The 24,888-nt window shown below is 49.8% G+C and overlaps 1 protein-coding gene and 1 long non-coding RNA gene across 4 annotated transcripts in view; one reads left to right on the top strand and one right to left on the bottom strand.

Annotated features, from left to right (window-relative positions):
* Positions 1 to 899: 899 nt before the first annotated feature.
* LOC136587179 (uncharacterized) lies at positions 900 to 23,405 on the bottom strand. Its single transcript, XR_010787430.1, has 3 exons — positions 23,318 to 23,405; positions 18,740 to 18,803; positions 900 to 1,047 (listed from the first exon to the last, which is right to left on the bottom strand). It is a non-coding gene; the product is annotated as an uncharacterized lncRNA (long non-coding RNA).
* A 207-nt stretch (positions 23,406 to 23,612) lies between these two features.
* TRIO (trio Rho guanine nucleotide exchange factor) overlaps positions 23,613 to 24,888 on the top strand; it is a 259,897-nt gene continuing 258,621 nt past the window's right edge. For all 3 annotated transcript variants that reach the window (XM_066585716.1, XM_066585718.1, XM_066585717.1), the window contains exon 1: positions 23,613 to 23,744. In XM_066585716.1, coding sequence (XP_066441813.1) covers positions 23,630 to 23,744 — 115 coding nt within the window. In that variant the 5' untranslated portion in view covers positions 23,613 to 23,629. The remainder of the gene's footprint in view (positions 23,745 to 24,888) is intronic.

The following is a 24,888-nucleotide window of genomic DNA, read 5'->3' as shown; positions in this document are numbered from 1 at the left end:
GATGCGATGGGGGGACTGTCGCTGCGATGGGGGGGGCTGTCGCTGTGCCGGGGGGGGGGTTGTCGCTGTGATGGGGGGGCTGTCGCTGCGATGGGGGGACTGTCGCTGCGATGGGGGGGCTGTCGCTGTGATGGAGGGGCTGTCGCTGCGATGGGGGGACTGTCGCTGCGATGGGGGGGCTGTCGCTGCGATGGGGGGGCTGTCGCTGTGCCGGGGGGGCTGCCGCTGTGATGGGGGGGCTGTCGCTGCGATGGGGGGACTGTCGCTGCGATAGGGGGGCTGTCGCTGTGCCGGGGGGGGGCTGCCGCTGTGATGGGGGGGCTGTCGCTGCGATGGGGGGACTGTTGCTGCGATGGGGGGGCTGTCGCTGTGCCGGGGGGGCTGCCGCTGTGATGGGGGGCTGTCGCTGCGATGGGGGGACTGTCGCTGCGATGGGGGGACTGTCGCTGCGATGGGGGGACTGTCGCTGCGATGGGGGGACTGTCGCTGTGCCGGGGGGGGGCTGCCGCTGTGATGGGGGGCTGTCGCTGTGCCGGGGGGGGGCTGCCGCTGTGCCGCGGGGGGGGGGGGCTGCGCCGGTTACCTGCTGCCTGGCGGTGGGTGACTGGTCGGCCGTGTTCAATCCAGGGGTCCGGTCGGCGGCTGCGGGGCGTCTGGTTGTCAGGGAGACACAGCTGGTAGCGTCTCGGGAGCGCGCACGTCGGGCTACAGCAAGCGATGGGAAAAGAGCCGGCAGCCATCTTGGGAAAATTTTTATAAGTTGCTGAAACGCTGGAACGGTAAGTACAAACCAGCTAGAAAAGTCATTTACAGGTGGGCTTAGTAATGTTTGCTTAATTAGGGGGACTGGGCAAAAAAAAATTCACTGCTTCCTCGAGACAACCCCTTTAAGGATCCACATCAGTGTCCCCCTGTGCAATGCTGATTTATTCTTGATCTTCAGCAACATTTATGGATCATTGCATCAATCGGACCAGCCAAAAGCACCCATTTTTTCTCCCGCCGTGGACCACTAGCTTTTCAATCTGCATCAATTGTCCCGGGAATCTGTAACAATAAAAAACGCCAATGAGCATTTTATTAACAATTATGCAAATATTATCCTGAAAAGCCAAAAGATTATATACCATGTTCCTCTGTGTTACAAATTCATAAAATATGGGTTAACGAATTATATTCTATGTTAAACCCTATGGGTATCAGGGTATCCCATTCGAAAATCCATTTTAATTCAAGCAACCTCAATTGTCTCTCCCTATTTTCCCCTCTGATGTTAAGAGGTACCGAATCGATTACCCTGTACCGCAATTGGCTCACCGTGTGGCCACATTCCACAAAGTGTTCTGGAACCAGTAGGTCTGTTTTACGTGTTCTAATATTGCTTTTATGATTAGCAATACTTTTCCTGACCTCAGTTGTCGTCTCGCCGACATACATCGGACCGCATGGACAATTAATTACATATATCACATATGTCGAGGAGCACGTGTACCGGCCCTTCATATAATAAAACGCCCCTGTACACGGATAAGTAAATCTATCACCTTTGTTAACCCCTTAACGACCAGCCCATAGTGTTTTTACGTCCTCCCGAAGTGGGCTTTATTCTCTGAGGACGTAAAAACATGTGTCCTGCAGAGAATAAAGCCCCTCGGGCTGTGGACGTGACAGCTCCATGCTGTCGGTGTCCGCAGGTAGCTGACAGCATGGAGCTGTCATCCCGGGCTGTTCGGACCCCCCCCCCTGGCATTGCGATCGGCGCTATCCAATGGATAGCGCCGATCGCAAAAAAGTAAATAAAACTGCAATAAAAGTTAAAGATTCAGCTGCTCTGATGGATCGGATCCATCGGAGCAGCTGAAATTACTCACCGAGGTCCACGGCACGGCTCCCCGCTGTCCCGATGCTTTGGGCCCCATAGCCGTCCTTCTGCGCATGCGCGCCAGGCCGCATTACGTCAGCCGTATGCGCAGAAGGCTCGGCGGCGCGGGAAATTTAAAATCTCCTGGCTCCCGGCTCCTATAGGTAGCCGGGAGGCAGGAGATGTCAGCGGGGACCACGATCATCGTTATCCAATGGATAACGGCGATCGCGGAAAAGTGAAAAAAAGTGTAAAAACAGAAAAGTTTCACCTCCCCTCATGGATCCGATACATGAGGGGAGGTGAAAATACTCACCTCAGGTCCGCCGATGTCCTCCGGCCGGTGTCAGGACCCCCCGCTGGCTTCTGCGCATGCGCCGATGTGGCGCGCATGCGCAGAAGCCGGCGAGCCCGGCAAATTCAAAATCTCCCTGCACCCGGCTGTCACAGATAGCCGAGTGCAGGGAGATATGACTGGGGACCGCTGTATGTGGTTTCCAGTCATATGATCACCGTTATGCATCAGATAACGGTAATCATATAAAGTTAAAAAGTAAAAAAAAGACACGAGGCGTGGCCAGCAGATGTGCGAGTGAGACGTGCACTCACTTCGCTCCCGGCCCCAAGCTACATAAAGAGACCCAGAAGGGACCCCAGGACCCCTCTCACCGGAGATGGTAAAGAAGAAGTCGCAGGAGCACCCCGGGAAGACGCCGACCCGGCGGGGAGCGGGCTTAGAGGCGTTTCTCCGAGGCGCAGGGGAGAGCGGGAAGCGCGGTGTCGGATCCAAGATGGCGCCGCCGGCAGAGAGGAGAGCGGCACACGTGGGGGAAGCACGGACGGACTCCGGAGCGGCAGGGGAAGCGGAGCCGGGCACCAAGTCCCACCACGTTCCGCAAGCAGACACAGCGGGGGGGGGAATGCCGGCAAACAGAGCGGCGGCAGGAGCGGAGGAGCCGACTTCAGAGCGGGGTAAGGAATGTATCCCCACGCTATCTGGCCCCAAGCCCCAGGAGAGGCAGCATTATAGCCTACCCCTGAGCCAGGAAGGCAGGGAGGCAGAAAATCCCACACCAGAGGTCCCCAGGGGAGAAAGGGTCACAGCACAGACGGCAGCAGCAGGGGAAGGGAGCCCCCCCCCTACCAGCATCATTCCCTGTCCCTAAATACCCCACAGATAAGGGGAGAAGTCAGAGGTCCCAGGAGAAGGGAGACAACAGTTGAGACAGGCTGCCTGGAGGACTCCAGCTCGGCAGAATCCGCTCCCCCGTCACCAACGCCAGTCACAAGCGCCACTGCATCCGCACCCGTGAAGCAGAGGAAGAGCAGGAGTGAGCGACTGAGCCTCTCCCCCCCCTCCCCCCCCCGAGATCTGAAGCCCCCCCTGAAGAGTGGGATTGGAAAGAGCATCTGCGAGCGCTCCCCACAAAAAGCGAAATTAATGGCCTATTCCAAAAAATGGAAGCATCCCACAGAAAGGATATTGCAGAACTACAACAAGATATTCGCCACATGGGGCAAAGATTGGAGGAGGTGGAGGGTGAACAAGAGATAGTTTCTAATACCGTTAATGACCACGCACGCGAGCTGGCGCTGCACTCCCAGCAAATCTCCGAGCTATACAACACGATCGACGACCTGGAAAACCGACACCGAAGGAATAACATAAGAATCAGAGGTCTTCCAGAGGAGATTGAATACAACCAGCTAGACAAGTGGGCGCAAGAGTTTTTCAACAACCTACTACAGAGACCGCCAGATTCTGAAGTGGAGATCGACAGAATTCACCGGGCCCTGGGCCCTAGATCTACCGACCCAAACAGACCGAGGGATGTAGTTTGCAGAGTGCATTTTTTCAAGTTGAAAGAGCAAATTCTGCAGCAAGCCAGAAGAGAGAAAGACCTATCCTACAAAGGTGCCCCATTAATGATACTGACAGACTTATCACGCCGCACCCTCCAACTAAGAAAGGCATTAAAACCTCTTCTCACACTACTGCAAGAAAAAGAAATAATGTACAGGTGGGGCTTTCCGTTCCAGTTACACGCCAATAAAGGAGGCAAATCTGCCACATTTCGAGGTTTGGGAGACCTACCCAAATTTCTCGGCACCTTTGAACTGCCACTCGTAGCCTTGCCAGACTGGCCCAAGTCGTCATCTCTCCTGACATTACCGCCAAGATCCGAGTGGCAGACGGTGGATCACAGACCACGTAGACGAAGAGAGAGGCCTGGTGAAAGCAGGGAAAACCAGAAGCCCAGGCCAGCGAAGCCAACCTGAGAGGGAATACGCTGGCAATACTCTACAAGATCGGAGGAGAGAGCCACAAGGGCAGGGGGAAAGACAAAACCGGGACTTGATTGGGGTCTGGGGGGTCTCAGAGTCTAACTGCACCAGTTATGTTTGGTTTCATAGGGGTTGGGAGCGAAAGCTCGTAGGTTTGTTGATTTCGGCTAAAAGAGGTTATGGCGTCGGCGCAGTTAGCCCTCGCAAACTATCGGGACACGATAGATTTACAGTTTGTTACTAACTATCTGTTTTTGTTTTTGTATAGCTTCCCCCGTGTGTCTTCCCTCCCCACCCTTCCTCCCAAATCCCCTCCCACTGCTGAGAGCGGACAGAAACCCACGAGATGGCACTTCTTAACCAAAAAGGAACATGGCTGAACTGACGTGTAGCACATACAATGCCAAGGGCCTAAACAGCCCCCAGAAGAGAGGCCAGATACTCTACCACCTGCATAAGAAAAGGGTTCAGGTAGCCATGTTCCAAGAAACCCATTTTAGAGCAGACAGTATCCCAACATGCAGATCCAAACTTTATCCCACCTGGTTCCACAGCCCCCACCCCACGAAGAAAGCAGGAGGCGTGTCTATTGCCTTGCACAGAGGACTTCGGCATAACGTAATTGACTCCGCGATAGATCAAGAAGGCAGATTCGTTTTTCTAAAAATAGAAATGTCTGATATGATATGTACATTTGCTAACATTTATCTCCCTAACCAGGAACAGGTACCAACCGCCATCAAGATACTGAGGACCTTGACAGAGTTCGCAGGTGGATCCAAAATCATCTTGGGAGGGGACTGGAACCTGGTGCTGAACCCAGAGCGGGACTCTTCGTCAGGTAGGACCTCTATCTCCCGTTCGGCACTACAGCGACTCAAAAAAACATTTAACGCCCTACACTTGGTGGATCTTTGGAGGATCCTTCACCCGGGGACCAGGGACTACACGTTCCACTCGGCAGTTCACAACACATATACCAGAATAGACATGATCCTGGTCACGCAGGACCTGTTGGACTTCGCACCGAGGTGCTCCCTGGGCGACTTTATATGGTCAGATCACGCCCCAGTTTATTGTGGGTTCTCGAGACGTTTGGAGCGCACAGGGGGCACCTCGTGGAAACTCAACGACAATTTGCTCCGGGACCCCGTGTGCGTCGCGGACATCAAAACAGCCATAGCGGGATTTATAGCAGACCACCAAAATGACCAAACATCAGCCCCTATCCAATGGGAAACCCTAAAATGCGTCATTAGAGGAATCCTAATCTCGCACGGATCAAGGCGCAAAAAAGAAAACGCGGCGAACTTACGTAAACTAATCCTAAACCTGCAAACTAAAGAGGCGGCCAACAAAAAATCCCAAAGAGATGACCTTAAAGCTGAAATTTCCACCATACGACACCAAATACTCAAAATCCTTGACCAACGATCCCTAGCTTATAGAGATAAATTGCGCAGAGGGGCATTTGAATACGCAGATAAATGCGGGAGCTGGTTAGCAAGAGCTCTCCATCCTAGATCAGCCACAACACATGTCTCCAAAATACAGGTGGAGGACAGCTAACCAGTACACGCCACAACTGGCATACTGGAGGAATTTAAAAAATATTATACTAAACTGTACAATATCAAAGATATAACACAGCCCGACACCCAGAGACTAGATAAAGAGATGGAGACTTACCTGAATCTAAACGCCCCCAAAAGAATAACAGCAGAGGAGGCAGCAGGCCTGGATGAGGACTTCAGCTCGGTAGAGCTCGGAGAAATCATCAAAGACCTAAAAGTCGGGAAATGCCCAGGCCCGGATGGCTTTACAGCCAGATTCTACAAAATTTTCCGAGAGGAGATCTCCCCTCTAATAATTAGAGCCTTTAATGCAGTGGACCGGGGCTGCCCATTCCCGATGCAGTCACTGATGGCCCATATCTCAGTCATCCCCAAACCGGGGAAAGATGCCTCGGTCTGCGGCAACTACAGACCCATTTCACTCCTGAACGTGGACATAAAAATATTCGCAAAACTAATCTCCTCGCGCTTACAAAAAGTCATCCCGTTATTGATACATGGGGAACAAGTGGGGTTTATCCCGGGCAGGGAAGCTAGGGATAATACGATTAAATCCTTATCGTTGATCGCCAGAGCTGGGGTAACAGGCGACCCTTTATGTCTTCTGGCGGTCGATGCAGAAAAGGCATTCGACAGGGTTAGCTGGCAATTTCTCGCAGCCACTCTAGACAAGATAGGAGTGGGCCAGAAAACGAAGGACCGAATCATGGCCTTGTATCGAAAGCCCACAGCCAGAATCAGAGTGAACGGCTCCCTGTCGGAAGCCTTCCAAATAACAAATGGGACTAGGCAGGGGTGCCCCCTCTCCCCATTTCTCTATGTCCTAACAATGGAAACACTAGCGAACGCGATCCGCCAAAACGATTCAATCAGAGGGGTGCGGACAGGGAAAATTGAACACAAGATGGCATTGTTCGCAGACGACCTGCTTTTATATTTAGCCAACCCACACGTAGGTCTTCCCGTGATCCTGCAGGAGTTCAAACAATTTGGTAGAATCAGCAATTACAAAATAAACACTCAAAAATCAGAGATCCTGAACATTTCGCTGCCGCAGGCCGAGGCATCACTGCTAGAGGCACAGTTCCCATTCAAATGGAGAGACCCCTCAATAAAATATTTGGGAATCCAACTCCCAAAGGACATTACGCAAGCTTTCAAACTTAATTACCTCCCATATCTATTAGAATTGGAAAAAGACCTCAGTAAATGGAAACCTATGTTTCTTTCCCGGAGTGGTAGAATAAATGTAATTAAAATGGATTCCCTGCCAAAATTTTTGTACCTATGCCAGACGGTCCCAGTGAAATTGCCAAACTACTACCTAAAACGCCTACGCACCCTCATCACGGCGTTTGTCTGGAGGGGAAGGAAGCCACGGATGAGATTCTCGCTCCTCACCAGACAGAAGGAGAGGGGGGGTCTGGGTTTACCCGATTTCACCCTTTACTATAAAGCTTGCCTATCAAATTGCATACTAGATCTACTCAAAGAAGAGAACCACAAACTCTGGGTCACTGCAGAGCACGCACTGGTCCCGGGTACCCAGAGAGGGGCTGCTTGGATCCCACCCAAACTCATAAAAGCAATCCCCAATATTTCCCCGTTCGCAAGCCAGATTTTCAGGACTTGGACAGAATTTGGCCAAAAAAACGACATGGTCATAGTTCCAGGCCCATTAACCCCCCTCATAACCAATCCGCAATTCGAAACAACGCTGAACGGGGTACCCATACTAGGCATACACACAACGCCAATACCAAGAGTTAAAGACGTGATCACTAATCTAAATGTAAAACCACTGTCAGAGATCATAGGAGAAGGAATAACACATTCCGGCTCTTGGATGCAATACTTCCAGTTGAGGGGGTTCGTGGGGTCCCTGGTCCCCCAGGTGAACTTGGCAGGTGAGCTTACGCCTTTCGAACAAATGGTCATGTCAGCTTCACCACAGAGGCACATGATCTCATCCCTATACAAGCTGTTGCGGAGTCGGGAGATGGAGGCCCAGAGCCCCCCATATATAGATGCCTGGGAGAAAGAGTTGGGTTACAGTCTAACAAACGAGGACTGGGAGAGGGCCTGGACCCTGTGCCACAAAATGTCCCCAGCTTGCAGAGCCCAAGAGCTAAACTTTAAAATTTTATCCAGATGGTACAGAACGCCCGACCTTCTACACAAGATCTTTCCCCAGACACCCCCTACCTGTTGGCGATGCAACACGGAGAGAGGGAGCATGTCCCACATATGGTGGAACTGCTCGGCAGTGTCTGACCTATGGAAAGAAACTACTGAATTATACAACCATATCTGCAAGTCTCAATTAACTCTTACTCAGGAGATGGCCCTTCTCTCAGTCCTCCCAGGTTCAATCAAAACTGTTAAGAAAGGTATCCTGAGATTTTTCATTCTGGCGGTTAGAAGAGTCATCCCTAGACTCTGGAAAACCACGACACCGCCCACAAGAGCGATGTGGGTCGAGGAACTGAATAGCCTCATGAGATTTGACGAATTGGGGGCAGAGGAGAGCGACACTCAGGAGAGATTCTATCACACATGGCAAGTGTGGACTATCTTCAGGTCTACTGAAAGATTTAAAAATTGGGTGGCTACGGGACAGTTATAGAGGCGATCAGGTACGCTCCTGAGGGGACTCGATTCTGGGTGTGGCTCCCCTCGGAGTTAAGCTCGACCAAACCAAAACGCTCCTCAGTGCCCCCTACCCCCCCCCCCCACCCCCCAATAACCTCAAACCTCCCCCCCCCCCCCCCCCGTCCCCTTGTCCCCTGTTTGTCAGTCTTGTTGTTGATTTGGTTTAAGTGTTGTATGGCGAGGACAGTAAAATCTGTCTAAGTTGGGAAAAAGGAAACATGCCCGAATTTGTCACAGAAAGAGTTTATTGTAGTTTATCAATTCTCACTAACACATGTTATCTCTCAGCGGTACATGTAAGACAAATGTATGTTTTCTATTGAAAAGAAACGAATAAAATATTTTTGAACGAAAAAAAAAAAAAAAAGTAAAAAAAAAAAAAGTTAAAAGTTAAAAAAAAGTTTCAAAAGTTAAAGTTTCATCTCCCCTTACGGATTGTATCCGTAAGGGGGGATGAAATTACGTACCCAAGGTCCCGGATTTGTTCCCTGGTGGGATGTTGATCCGTGGACCTTACCCCAGCTTCGGCGCATGCGCCCGTCAGCATGATGGCGGACGCATGCGCAAAAGTGAAAGATTGCCCAAGAAATTTTAAATCTCCCTGCTGCTGGCTACCAAAGGTAGCCAAGAGCCTGGAGATGTCACGGGGAGCCGCGGTATGCAGTTACTGGTCACGTGATCGCCGTTATCCAATGCATAATGGCGATCACGTAAAAGTTCTTTAAAAAGTGGCAGTTTCATCTCCCCTCACCGATGCGATCGGTGGGGGGAGATGAAACATCTTCTTGGAGGCTTCCGCATTTGAATCCAGATGCGATTATCCTCCATGGACCCTTCCGGCTGCTGCGCATGCGCCCGCCAGCAAAATGCCGGACACATTCGCAGGAGCCGGGGAGCCCAGGAAATTTTAAATCTCCTTGCTCCCAGCGACCAAGGGTCACTGAGTGCTTGGAGCAGTGACCGGTGGCCTCACTGAGCGGTCCCCGGTCACATGATAAAGTAGCGAACTAACATTAGGCCGGTCACACATGACCGGAGAGGAATTACGGGTTCTGCAAGCGCTTGATCAGCGGTAATCCACGGATCAATCGCATGCATTGGATCACACAATTCCCCCCAATTAGCGGGTCGGAATTACGTAATCCACTCGCAGAAACAGAACACGGCATGCTATATTTTACCGCGGATATCCGCGACCTAGAGCCCATTGTGCTCTATGACCGCGGATATACCCGCAGCCCATATGCAAACACATTGTGTATGGGCTGCGGGTACCCGGGTCATCTCTAAGTGACGGCACGGGAAATATAAACAAAAAACCGCCTGTGTGAGTAGGCAGTTATGCGCAGTACATTACGCGGCCGTACGCAGGGTCACAGCCAGGCTCACAGCTGGGATCCGCTGTGGGCCTCCGCAAGCGGATTCCACCTACGGCCACGTGAGCCCGGCGTTATTCAGACCGCTACCTGTAATATGTAATTTACAAGAAGCCCCGGGAACGTTCGCCTTCCTGCAGTTCCAGGAGCAGCTTGTTGAGCGCCTTCTCTGTGAGACCGCCGCACCGCAGCAAAATTACAAAGCCTCACAGAGCCCCACTTTTTACACCCCATACCCGCCGCTGAGGTTACGAAATACCCCCCAAAATACATGAGAGGAGGGGGGGGGATACCCGGTTTTCTTGCCCCATGTGCCCATCCCAAGCAGCCTCCGTAATTACCCCTGTCTTCGGACATAAAACGCAGTTTATATTATTACCTTTATCTAATATTTAGGGAATGCCAAAAAATGGGGATGGCGGGGGGGTGGGGGGGTTATTTTTAGGAAGTCAATTTTTTTTCTGTATAAGTGGGCAATGGGGCCTGGAATTTATTCAGTTGTGCCCTGAAATCCAGCGGGCATTCCCTCCATTATGGGCCTAGCCATGTGTCCTGTAAGTAGATTAGGGCCACAATGGGTATGTTTCTGAACACAGGACACACGGGGGCATCCATTTTGGGGTGAACGTCTTCATTCCTATGTACACTGTAAAAAAAAAACAGTTTTTAAATTGACAAAATTGCCAAACAAATGAAAATCGTAATTTTTTCCTTTTGCTTTGCTTAGATTCATTCAAATACTTTGGGGTCAAAATATGCAGTACACCCCTAGATGAATTTGTTAAGGGGTCTAGTTTTCAAAATGGGGTCATTTGTGGGGGTTCTCTATCGTTTTGGCCGCTCAATGGCTCTACAAGTGAGCAATGGGGACTGGAATTTATTCCGTTGTACCCTGAAATCCAATAGGTGCTCCTTCCATTATAGGCCTAGCTATGTTTCCTTTAAGTAGATTAGGGCCACAATGGGTATGTTTCTGAACACGGGACAAATGGGGGTATCTATTTTGGGGTGAACGTCTTCATTCCTATGTACACTGTCCAAAAAAAACAGTTTTTAAATTGAAACAATTGCCAAAAAAATGAAAATCATAATTTTTTCCTTCTGCTTGGCTTAGATTCATTCAAAAACTGTGAAGTCAAAAAAGTCATCATACCCCTAGATAAATTCGTTAGGGGGTCTACTTTTCAAAATGGGGTCACTTGTGGGGGTTCTCCATCGTTTTGGTCACTCAATGGCTCTACAAGTGGGCAATTGGGACTAAATCTCCATCAAGCAAAATTTCTGTTCCGAAAGCCACCGGTTGCTCCTTTCATTTTGGGCCCCATTGTGCATATAGACGTAATACTAGGGCCACAATGGGTATGTTTCTGAGCACAGGACAAACAGGGGTATCCATTTTGGGGTTCAAGTCTTCATTCATATATGTGCGGTACAAAAAAAACTGCTTTTGAAATGACAGAATTACCAAAAAAATGAAAATCGTATTTTTTTTCCTTCAGCTTGGCTTAGATTCATTCAAAAACTGTGAAGTCAAAAAAGTCATCGTACCCCTAGATAAATTCGTTAAGGGGTCTACTTTTCAAAATGGGGTCACTTGTGGGCGTTCTCCATCGTTTTGGTCACTCAAGGGCTCTACAGGTGGGCAATGGGGACTAAATCTCCTTCAAGCAAAATTTCTGTTCCGAAAGCCACTGGTTGCTCCTTTCATTTTGGGCCCCATTGTGCATCCAGACATACGATTAGGGCCACAATGGGTATGTTTCTGAGCACGGGAGAAACAGGGGTATCCATTTTGGGGTGCAAGTCTTCATTCATATATGTGCTGTACAAAAAAACTGCTTTTAAAATGACAGAATTACCAAAAAAATGAAAATCGTAATTTTTTTTCTTTCGGCTTGGCTTAGATTCATTCAAAAACTGTGAAGTCAAAAAAGTCATCGTACCCCTTGATAAATTCGTTAAGGGGTCTACTTTTCAAAATGGGGTCACTTGTGGGCGTTCTCCATCGTTTTGGTCACTCAATGGCTCTACAAGTGTGCAATAGGGCCTAAATCTCCTTCAAGCAAAATTTCTGTTACGAAAGCCACCGGTTGCTCCTTTCATTTTGGGCCCCATTGTGCATCCAGACGTAAGATTAGGGCCACAATGGGTATGTTTCTGAGCACGGGACAAACAGGGGTATCCAATTTTAGTTTTTCTCTTCTAAATTGCATTGACTCCTGAAAAAAAACTGTGGGGTTAAAATACTCATGACACCCCTCAGTGAATACGTTAAAGGGTGTAGTTTTTAAAATGGGGTCACTTGTGGGGGGATCTATCATTCTGTCTCCTATGAGCCATGTTAAATTTGTAAGTCTCCTAAATGGTTAAAAAAAAAACGAAAGTTTTTCCAATGTGCGCCCAAAATAAAGTAAACGGATGGAAATATATATCTTAGCAAAAATTTCTATATTATGTTTGCACATATTTGAGATATTGCAGTTGGAAATGTGAAAAACAATGTCAGAATCGCTTGGATATGCAAAACCTTTCTGGTGTTTTTCCATGCTAAAGTGACACGTGTCAGATTTGCAAAATTTGGCCTGGTCATTAAGGCGCAAACAGGCTTGTTCACTAAGGGGTTAAGATTGTTACAGGAAACACAATTAAGACACAAAAAATTACCATTCCTAACTGGTGGCAGAGTCCATTGGGTGGTGCCTGGCTCAGGGTGACGCATATTGTGTACTAGTTGGTCCTTCAGATTACATCCCCTCCGGTAAGCCATTCTAGGAGTCTGGCCAAATTCAGCAATGTTTGGATGGCAACGGGACAAAAGATGCCAATGCTCATTAATATGTTTTATTCCATTGCTGAAGGGACCATACGTAAACACAAATAAAATGCGTGGTGAACTGTCACTACCAGGTACTGGCACCAATAACGACCCACGGTCCATTTCCTGAGCTTTCGTACTTTGCTGTACAATGCTGTCCCTCGGATATCCTCTCTTGTAAAATTTCTCACACATGAGTGATAGACGTTGATCCAAAAACTCATCATCCACAATATGTCTGACCCTGGGCATTTGGCTCTAGGGCAGAGATCTGATCATGTCTGGTGGATGGTGGCTACTGAAATGCACCAAATTGTTGTGATCCATAAGTTTTAAAAATAGATCCCTTTTTTAGACTAGTGTCCTGTTTAATGACTAAAGCATCCAGGAACTGCAATGACTCCCGAGAAGAGGTCAAGGTGAACTTCAGTACCGGTCGGAAATTATTTAATTCCCGATGGAACTCTGCTAACTCAGTGTCTGGCCCATTCCAAATGAAGAACACATCTGTATACCTCCACTATACCTGGACCTTGGTCCAGGATGTGGAAGTATACAGAAACGTGTCCTCAATGTAACACATGAACAAATTGCCGTGCATCGGGGCCACATTAGACCCCATGGCTGTTCCTTGTTTCTGGCGGTAAAACTTGTTAGCATACAGGAAGAAGTCATTATTCAATACGAAAGATAACAAAGTAGTAATAAATTCAATACACCCGTTTGTGAGCTCCGATCTTAACAGATGGTATCTGGTGGCTAATATGCCCATCTCATGATCAATAATCGTGTATAATGATATTACATCGAAAAAGCCCAAAATGGCACCTTCACAAACCGTTACTTTCTGTATTTTTACCAAGAAATCAGATGTATCACGTAAATAAGAATCGGCTTCCACGATGAATTGCCTCAACACTCTATCTAGAAAATGAGAGACATTATTATATAACTATCCCCTCCCGAAAATGATGGAATGACCTTGGGGGTTTTAACAAATTCTTGTGTATCTTGGGCAGAGTATATATTATAGGCACTATTGGAAAAGAAGGTAGCAGGAAGTCATACAATTGCTTATCTATCCTACCCACTAGTAACGCATCATTAAGAACCTCCTTCAGCTCATTCTTGTATCTCGCCAATGGGTTATTTGGTAACACCTCATAAACCGACTCATCAGCTAACTGAGAGAGGATCTCACTGTGATAATAATCAGTGTCCAGAACCATGACGGCGCCACCTTTGTCAGCTATTCTGACTGTTATGCTACTATGCTCACTCAGTGTTCTGATCAAATCTCGGTTGTTCTTACTAAGATTCTGTCTGCACTTAAATCTATATTGCAGTGTTCTCAATGCCAATAAATCCTGCAAGACTAGCTTGGTATAAGTATCAATGGCATGATCAGTGTCTGGCGGTTGAAATCTGCTGTTGTTGCACAGTCCAACACCCACCGACGTAAATGAGTCACGGGGGTTGGACTGCACAACGCCAACCGCTCCTCTGTCCGCAAGGGTGAGAAAAATGTTCAGGTGCTCGCTGGCATGCCAGTGTGGCACACTTATAATGCAGGGCAATCCACTGCTTAGTCAGTGCGGGTTGTACCCCTGTATGTGTGACGCACATATCTATGGTGGTCTTCCTGGTATCAGTTCTTATAGTGCAGGCTGGGTCTGTTGGCAGTCACCCCTTCCTCACCCTGGGTTGAGTTGAGTGGCTGTTCAATCAGCGTGCACCTGAACATTTTTGCTCTTCTACATGGCAATCTGGCTTACTGTATGCTATCAAGTTAAATGGCGATTGAGCATTTCCTGCAGTCTACCTCTTGTTCTCAGAGCGAGAAACCAAGTAATCTTGTAGATATGAGACCTTTTAATGACTTACAAAAATGCATGATGTTACAGCGAGCTTTCAGGGATATCTTGCCCCCTTCGTCAGGTTATTGAATGAAACTAGTTTGGATGGCACATAATTATAACATACAGATGCAGAGGGGAGGGGGACACATTCCTCTTCATCTAAATAAATGTTCACACACAGAAATTTGGGACTGTTTTAACAATGCAAGTTTCATATTTTCATAAGCTTGTCCCTATCTACAACAGTAGGATGGGACAGGTACAGGAATGTATCGTTATACAAGGTCAAACTAATTTGGAACCTGTTAACTGAAATAATGTTCTACCTAAGTATTCCCTTATCGCCCCTTCCCATCCCCGATAATACATATATGCATTTATTTATCCCCCCCCCCCCCTTTATTTTTTTTCTTCTTCTCTTCATTCCCCGTCTCTATCGCTCTCTTTTTATTTCCTAGCTTTTCTCTATGCTTTTTTTTCTACAGCCTATACTACCATTAGTACGCTCTGAAGTTGCTACGATACTGGGTTCTCTCAGCTGTAAAGCGATAGTACACGAAAGTGATTTTGCATGACAAATAACTCCATGATGAGCAATTTGCTCTGACAAAGAGTCTCATGGTATAAAAAGTAACTCTATAGCCTATTATCAAAGAAATGGCTGAAAACCCTACACATACTGTTACGGTATTGAAAGGACTATGAGAAAAGCTGGGGAAAAGTTACAAACAATTATTTGGTACAACTCTTGCCATGGAATTCGAGCCATGCTCTAAAAATATATAACTGTACCCAGGGGCGTACCTAAAGGTTCAGGGGCCCGGGTGCAAAGGTTCAGCTCGGGGCCCCCCCCACCCCGGGCCTCCACCCCACACTCCCCCGTACCCATACCTAGATCGTGCTGCATACATGATCTGTCCCTTGGCGTAATCTTTCCAAACATGATGCATTTCCTGCACTACATGAATATTTGTTTGTAGCCCCGCAGGCCGCTCTCACACGCACCTCTTTTTACCGCTATTAGCACAGCGCCCCGAGTGCCGTACTAACCGCGGTACAACACTCCCTTAGATTTCGATGAGGTGACTCAAATTTGTGCTCGAACATGGTGTTTCTAACACTGTGATTTTCGAGAGCTGTCTGTTCTGTTCCTGCATTTTTGTGGTTTTTAACACATCTCATCACCCTTCACAATGATGGGGTGCATTGAAGAGTGCTGTCAAATGCTGTAACCTGTGTTCCAAAACGCTGCTCGAAATTACGGTAAAAATGCCACGATTTTGAGCTGCGTTTTCTGAACACGTGTGAGAGCAGCCTTAGGGTGTGTTCATGTTTATGTTGCACTTTAGAACCACAATTAAGACACATAAAAACCTGCATGCAGTATTTAAAGACCGCGTACGGTATTAGGGTGACTGCCCACTACAGGTTTTTTTCACGACGAAATTTGCAGCGTTTTTTTTTTCTGCAGGGGTCTATGGGACTTGTAATGTTAAAATCACGATCACGCAAAACCGCGATTTCGCGGTAAGTTGCGATTTTGCGCGATCGTTATTTTAGCCGTGAAAAAAAAATGTAGTGGGCGGTCACCCTAAAGGAGCTGCAGACACTATTAATAACAGCATGCGGTTTTGATGCGGTTTTTAATTGCGTGTAAAGGGTGCAAATAAATACAGTAAATCCAGGGAGAAGGAGAGGGAGAGAGAGAGATACACACACAGAGACACACACACAGATATACACACACACACACACACACAGATACACACACACACACAGATATACACACACACAGATACACACACACACAGATACACACACACACAGATACACACACACACAGATACACACACACACAGATATACACACACACAGATATACACACACACAGATATACACACACACACAGATACACACACACAGATACACACACACAGATACACACAAACACACATACACACACACACACACACATACACACACACATACACACACACAGATACACACACACACAGATATACACACACACAGATATACACACACACACAGATACACACACACACACAGATATACACACACATACACACACACAGATACACACACACAGATACACACACACACAGATATACACACACACACATAGATATACACACACACACACATACACACACACAGATACACACACACACACACAGATACACACACACACATACACACACAGATACACACTTACCCCAGGGCTCGGTCCACTGCCGGCCCATGTAAGTACCTCCCTGCTTTTCCTCTCAGGCTGGCTGTTCTGACTGCCGCATCATGCGGGGGAAAGAAAGGTCAGCCATTAATGCACTGAATGTGCATGGGGGTATGTCGGAGGGCGGCTCCGGGGCCCCCTGAGCTCACGGGCCGGGTCGCCATGGCGACCCCAGCACCCCCTGACGCTACGCCTATGACTGTACCTCTGTATACCTTTGTATGTTAGATTTAAAATTGAATAAACAGATTAAACATAAGTATTCCCTTATGATGAGGATTGTCTGCTTGCACACAGGAGCCAGCAGAAGAGGGCTTTAGGCTTAGAAGGGGGAAAGGTGGACTGAGGATAGGTATAAGGGGGGAGGAGTGGTAGACACAGAAGGAAGAGAGAGAGAAAAGAAAAAAAAACATACACCTGAAACTTTATCAGGATGGGGGGAGGGAGTGGAAGTGAAGGGTTTGGTTACACGAACTTTTACCCAGGATGGGGAATCAAGAGGTCTCATTGACCATAAAGATTCTTATATTCCTGCAAGTTTAGGAACTCTATCCAATAATGCCACGTTTTTGGTAACTTATCCTGTGTGTCTTTGATAGAGGCGGTAAGGCCCCCACAGTGGCCACAGCAGTAATAGTGACTCCCACAGTGATCTCAGCACTAATAGTGACCCCCATAGCGGCTCCAGTACTAATAGTGACCCCTATAGCTGTACCAGTAGGAATAGTGACCACCACAGTAGCCCCAGTAGTAATAGTGACCCCCAAAGTGGTCTCGGCAGTAATAGTGACACCCACAGTGGTCTCAGCAGTAATAGTGACCCCACAGTAGCCCCAGTAGTAATAGTGACCCCCCACGGCGGCTCCAGTAGTAAAAGTGACCCCCACGGCAGCCCCAGTAATAGTGACCCCCACAGTGGTTTTAGTAGTAATAGTCACCCGCACAGTGGCCTCAGTAGTAATAATCACCCCCACAGTGGCTTCAGTAGAAATAGTGACCCCCACAGCACTCTCAGTAGTAATAGTGACCCCCACAGTGGCTACAGCAGTAATATTGACCTGCACAGTGGCCACAGCAGTAATAGTGCCCTCTCAGTAGTAATAGTAACCTCCACAGTAGCCCCAGTAGTAATAGTGACTCCCACAGTGGTTTCCATAGTAATAGTGTCTCCCACTGTGGCCCCAGTAGTAAGTGATCCCCACAGCAGCCTTAGCTGTAATAGTGACCCCCCCCCCCCACAGTAGCCCAAGTAGTAATAGTGGCCCCCACAGTGGCCCCAGTAATAAGTGTTCCCCACAGTGGTCTCCATAGTAATAGTGACCCCCACAGTGGTTTCAGCAGTAATAGTGACCCCTGCAGCGGCTCTAGTAGTAATAGTGACCCCCACAATGGCTCCAGTAGTAAAAGTGACTCCCACAGTGGCTCCAGTAGTAAAAGTGACTCCCACAGTGGCTCCAGTAGTAAAAGTGACTCCCACAGTGGCTCCAGTAGTAAGTGACTCCCCACAGTAGCCCCAGTAGTAAGGGTGACCCCCACAGCAGCCTCTAGTCATGGTGACCCCAGTAGTAATAGTGTCCCCCACAGTAGCCCCAGCAGTAATAGTGACCCCCTACAGCATCCCCAGCAGTAATAGTGACCCCCACAGTACCCACAATAGTAATAGTGACCCACCACAGTGGCTCCAGTAGTAAAAGTGACCCCACAGTAGTCCCAGTAGTAATAGTGACACCCACAGTGGTCTCAGAAGTAATAGTGACCCCCCACAGTGGCCCCAGTAGTAATGGTAACCCCCACAGTAGCCCTAGCAGTAATAGTGACCCCTCTCACAGCAGCTCCAGTAGTAAAAATGACCCCCACAGTAGCCCCAGCAGTAATAGTGAGCCCCACAGCGTCCCCAGCAGTAATAGTGACCTCCACAGTAGCCCCAGTAGTAATAGTGACCCCCTACACTGGCTCCAATAGTAATGCTTTTACTACTGGGGCCGATATAAAGTAAACTATTACTAGTAGTATCCCCTATATCAGCCCCAGGAGTATTAGCGTCCCCCGAGACCCATATACTTACCAGACTGACGACCTTGACGTTATCAACTCCAGTTTCCCAAGAATATGCTCTGTTTAACTTTGTCCTATAAATAAAGATGCAGTGCTAATAAAGATCAGACATTTAAAATGTGTGAACATTAACACTTAATTTGGCCACCTGAAAACACACAAACTAGCAAATATTTAGACTAACATAACAAACCCTTTGTGCTTGATAAAGAAGGTAAAGCCTTTGAAACGTGTTGCACATTTATTTGCCCAATTTTATGTTTTATTGTTTATTAACCTTAACAGGCGATTTGCCCTGAACTTGGGACCTTGGACTTCATTCCCACACCAGGGATTGGCTCCAGGCACATCTAGGATTTTAAGGGGGTTCTCTGTCTCGGGATACCCCCAGAATGTAAGTGCCAACATTATTCAATCAAATATATTGATTGAATGCTCCTCATTGAACCTCTGGGACTTTTTTCTGATTTTGCTTATATGACGCTTTTCCAGAGTGAGTTTCCCTGCGGAGGTACACAGATGCTCTCCAACTTTGGCTGTCCTGGAAGGACGAGGGGTGCCTGTTAACAGTAAAGCAGTATAATCTCACCGCTAACACTGACCAATGATAGGCAGTTCACACCAGGTGAGTCGTCTCCTATTAGAAGCCTTTTTTCCCTTTATCATCACCTTTGGAGTGCTGCCATTGTTTTGAGAAATTCTCCATGTCATTGCTGCCATAGCCTAAATCTTGTGTATGCGTCGTGACTAGAGATGAGCGAGCGTATTCGCTAAGGCAAACTTCTCGAGTGAGTATTGCCCTTTGGGAGTACCTGCCCGCTCGTCTCAAAAGATTCGGGTGCCAGCGGTGGTGAGCGGGGGGTGAGCGGGAAGGAAGGGGGGAGAGAGAGAGATCCCCCCCCCTCCTCCCCGCTCTCCTTGCCTCCCGCCGTCACCCGAATCTTTTGAGACGAGCAGGCAGGTACTTGCAAAAGGCAATACTCACTCGAGTAATTTGCCTTAGCGAGTACGCTCGCTCATCTCTAGTCGTGACCTTCAGGATTGGCGCATGAGCAGTTTCTGTTGTACCTTGGATTTTACAGGGATGCTTGAAACGCTATGTACAACAATGTAACTGAATGCCCGTGACATCATTGTTTCAGCGGTGTACGTGGTTTACCATGTAACAAAAACTGATGACAGGTTCCCTTTAATTGAAAACTATTACAAGTGACAACCTCATGAGGCTGATAAGGAGAAGGACAGGAGTGAAGAAAGCGGTCATCAGAGCAAAAGGGGACTACTTTTCAGAATATAAGACATATTGTGGTTTAAGGCTGGGCTCACACGGCGGGCAACTAGCATGACATTAGTACTTGCCGCTAATCTCCATGCACTTTCTTGGCGTGTATGTGCCATGATACGCACCAAGACAGAACGTGTGTATAAAACAACTGCAGGTGTGAGTGGTCCAATACAAATCAATGGTCTGCTGGCATTGCGTGTCGCATGCGTGACACGCAATGTGGATCCCCCCGTGTGAGAGTGAGCGAACACTTTTTGGTTTACTACTTAATCCCAAATGTGTCTGTTCAGAGTTTTCATGACTTCAATGTGAGCCTACAATATGGAAGATTAAATAATTATAGAATGAAAAGGTGCATCTAACTTCTGATTGGTTGCTGTCAACAACTCCGTTATTGGATAAGTATCAGAAAATTATGTTTTGGAACGGCCATTGCTGAAATGTTTTTGGTTGCAGAACTTGTCTGAGACTTGCAGTCCTGGAAGCCGTGCGCCTGTGTAGCCTAAACTCACTGTTTTTGCAGGAAGACCCAAATTACTACTACTGTGTTTCCCCCGAAAATAAGACAGTGTCTTATATTAATTTTTCTTCAAAAAGGTTTAACTTTTTTTACATGTATAGCTGCCTGGACACTATTTAAATTGACTTTTTAAATTAACTGTTAACAGGGCTTAATTTTGGAGTAGGGCTTATATTTCAAGCATCTTCAAAAAGCCTGAAAAATCATTTTGCATCCTCAAAAATTCTGGAAAATCATGCTGTCTTATTTTCAGGGAAACAGGGTACTATTTGTCTATGGGGGTTGCTTGACCTGTTAGACTGTGTTGATGAAACACTTGAACACAAAAATTAGGAGAGGGGACTACATACTTTCGGCCATTTATGCTGAGCGGCCACTTTTAGAGATGCCTGCCCTTTCATGATTGCAGTTTCCCTGCATGGAAATTAGATGCGTGACGCTGGAGCGCAGCATAGGATCAAATGAGCAAGCTTGCTATGGATGAGTGTCTCTGCGAATCCCCACTAGGCCAGTCTCACGCAGGCGGTTTTTGAGCGCATTCGACAGCATTTTGAACGCACCCCATTATTGTGGTGGGTTATGCGGTGCATTAAAAAGCGCCGCAACGCACTAAAATAGAAGAGACAGCGGTCGATGAGCTAGAACGCTTGTCTGAGAAGCCTCAAACGTCTGCTAAAGCGCTGTGAAAACCGCCTGCGAGAGCGGCCTTAGAATGTGAGACTGAGCAACATCACTCACATGAGGTCTGGTCACCGGCACTGGACCAGCCGGCCACTCGCTCAACCCTGAGGGGTTTTCTTGTGCAATGGTGACTGAGAAAAAAACATCAAGCAAGAGAGGATCCAGTGATGAAAACTCCTCGCTGGACAGTTATTCTGTAGTCTTGAGCAGCTTAGATGCCTTTATTGTCTGAGAAATAACACTACTCGAAGGAGGGGGCCGACGAGCCGCTCGATGGGGGGGGTCTAATGGCACCGCTACTTGAGGGAGGGGGAAGAAGAGGTGTGTAGTCCAATGGCACTGCTCGATGAGTGGGAGGGGGGTCTGACAGCACCGCTGCTTGAGGAAGGGGGGGATGAGAGGGGTAGTCCAATGGCACCGCTCGATGCATGGGGGGTGGGGTCTGACGTCACCACTACTCGAGGAAGGGAGGGGGGGAGAGGTGGGTAATCCAACGGCACTACTACTTGGGGGGGGGGTGTAGTCCAACAGCATTGCTCGACGGGTGGGAGCAGGTCTGATTGCACTCCTACTCGAGGGGAGGTAGGTAGTCTGACGGCTGCGCTTGCCTGGGGGTCCAAAACTCCAATCAACCAGGAGAGGGGTCCGACTCTGCTACTCGCTGGGGATGGGGAGGAGGGTGGAGTTCAACGGCACAGCTTGATGGGGATGGGGGGGGGGGGTCCAACGTGCCACCGACTAGATCAAATACACTGACGGGACGCCAACCACCGCCCGCAGGCTGACGGGATGCCTACCACCGCCCGCAGGCTGACGGGACGCCTACCACCGCCCGCAGGCTGACGGGACGCCTACCACCGCCCGCAGGCTGACGGGACGCCTACCACCGCCCGCAGGCTGACGGGACGCCTACCACCGCCCACAGGCTGACGGGACGCCTACCACCGCCCTCAGGCTGACGGGACGCCTACCACCGCCCTCAGGCTGACGGGACGCCTACCACCGCCCGCAGGCTGACGGGACGCCTACCACCGCCCGCAGGCTGACGGGACGCCTACCACCGCCCGCAGGCTGACGGGACGCCTACCACCTCCTGCAGGCTGATGTACAGCTAGGGGCTCATGTCCATGGCATAAATTGATTTACAAAATCTGCGCGGGTCTCCTGCATGTGCGATCTGCGCCCATAGCGAATCATTGGGTGCCCGGAGGTAATTAAATAACTGCGGATGTCATTTTCGCCGGTGTGCGGATCGCATGTGCAGGGAAACAACCGCAGCATGCTGCATTTTTATGTGGTTTTCCCGCATGGATGGCTCCCGCGGCTTCCATTGAAGCCAGTGGAAGCCGTCCAATCCGCGACCGCGGGAAAGCAGGAGTTTAAAAAAAAAAGAAGGCATGGTGCATGCACACGGCACGCCGCTGGCGTCCTGAGCGATCCGCTATCCAGAAGCAAGGAATACCAGCCACGACGGAGGAGACCCACAGCGTCCGGACAGGCGAGTAAAATGTATTTTTTGGCCTCATGTCTGTGGGCCGGGGGGAATCCGCTGCGGGATCCTGCCTAGGGGAACTGTCTGTGCCTGTGGACATGAGGCCTAAATCGGAGGTTTGTAAACTGTCTCAGGTCCAAGTGACTTATCCGTGGGGAATCCTGTCCTCCTGACCACCGCTTGAGGGCGCACTGCTGCGCTGCTGCCATGGCCAACCTCTAGGTGTCGCAGCAGCAAACTGTACTTTTGTGGTAGAAGAGCCGAAACGAGCTCTCACAAGACTGGAGCCGCTCGTCACCGCCCCCTCCACCACCCACCGAGCCGCTCGTCGCCGCCCCCTCCTCCACCCACCGAGCCGCTCGTCGCCGCCCCCATTCCCACCCACCGAGCCGCTCGTCACCGCCCCCATTCCCACCCACCGAGCCGCTCGTCGCCGCCCCCTCCTCCACCCACCGAGCCTCTCGTCGCCGCCCCCTCCTCCACCCACCGAGCCGCTCGTCGCCGCCCCCTCCTCCACCCACCGAACCTCTCGTCGCCGCCCCCTCCTCCACCCACCGAGCCCACCCCGCCCGTCCTCTGCCCACCAAGCCCCGCCCCTTCCTCCACCCACCGAGGCGTTCGCCGCAGCCGGTGACGCTGTTGTTGTGATTAGCGGGCAGTGATTGGCGTTCTCGCCCCGTTCTTCGGCTCTTCGCCCCGTTCTTCTCGCTCTCTGAGGTTGGACGTTCTGCGCATGACATGTAGAGGGCGCCGCAGGACTCTCCGCCATAGCTGACGCTTGCAGACCGTCTGGCTGGCGTTCACTGCGGTTGTGTGACGGGAATGGCGCCGTGACAGCGTGCAGCGAGGACAAAGCGGCGGCGGCTGCGGTGAGGGGACGCATCGGCCTTTCTCTTCATCACGCAGTAACCGTTGGGGCAGGATGAACAGCTCCAGTCACGTCCCCCCGGCAGCGGCGGCGGGCAGCAGTGAGGCCGGGGAAGGGCTGGAGGAGGCGGCCAAGGACTCGGCAGACATCGCTGCCTTCTACAGATCTGGTAAGCGCTTTGGGAGGGTCCAGTAATGGCGCGCCGTGATGTCAGCCGCCGCTCGCCGAGCTCCATTGTTACGTCGGCGGAGAGAACCGCTAGCTGAGAGCGGAGAGCACATGGCGGCGGCGGTATCCTGCCTGTCCGGGGGCGACGGGGAGCCATCCCAGGCCTGGACGTCACCAGCCGGGAGCGCAGCACATCCCCCAGCCCAGCAGCGTGGGGGGGGTATATATACCTGCGTCAAGGGGGGGGGTGTATATATACCTGCGTCAAGGGGGGGGGTGTATATATACCTGCGTCAAGGGGGGGGGGGTGTATATATACCTGCGTCAAGGGGGGGGGGTGTATATATACCTGCGTCAAGGGGGGGGGGGTGTATATATACCTGCGTCAAGGGGGGGGGGTGTATATATACCTGCGTCAAGGGGGGGGGTGTATATATACCTGCGTCAAGGGGGGGGGTGTATATATACCTGCGTCAAGGGGGGGGGGTGTATATATACCTGCGTCAAGGGGGGGGGGTGTATATATACCTGCGTCAAGGGGGGGGGTGTATATATACCTGCGTCAAGGGGGGGGTGTATATATACCTGCGTCAAGGGGGGGGGGGTGTATATATACCTGCGTCAAGGGGGGGGGGGTGTATATATACCTGCGTCAAGGGGGGGGGGGTGTATATATATATATACCTGCGTCAAGGGGGGGGGTGTATATATACCTGCGTCAAGGGGGGGGGGGTGTATATATACCTGCGTCAAGGGGGGGGGGGTGTATATATACCTGCGTCAAGGGGGGGGGGTGTATATATACCTGCGTCAAGGGGGGGGTGGTTGTATATATACCTGCGTCAAGGGGGGGGGGGTGTATATATACCTGCGTCAAGGGGGGGGGTGTGTATATATATACCTGCGTCAAGGGGGGGGTGTATATATACCTGCGTCAAGGGGGGGGGGGTGTATATATACCTGCGTCAAGGGGGGGGGTGTATATATACCTGCGTCAAGGGGGGGGGGGTGTATATATACCTGCGTCAAGGGGGGGGGGGTGTATATATACCTGCGTCAAGGGGGGGGGGGTGTATATATACCTGCGTCAAGGGGGGGGTCGGGGGGGGGTGTATATATACCTGCGTCACGAATGTATGTTACAA

The sequence above is a fragment of the Eleutherodactylus coqui genome, chromosome 12 (assembly GCF_035609145.1).
Source record: "Eleutherodactylus coqui strain aEleCoq1 chromosome 12, aEleCoq1.hap1, whole genome shotgun sequence".
Lineage (NCBI taxonomy): Eukaryota > Metazoa > Chordata > Amphibia > Anura > Eleutherodactylidae > Eleutherodactylus > Eleutherodactylus coqui.
Note: the sequence above shows the minus strand (reverse complement) of the source record. Positions and strands in the feature narration are given on the sequence as shown.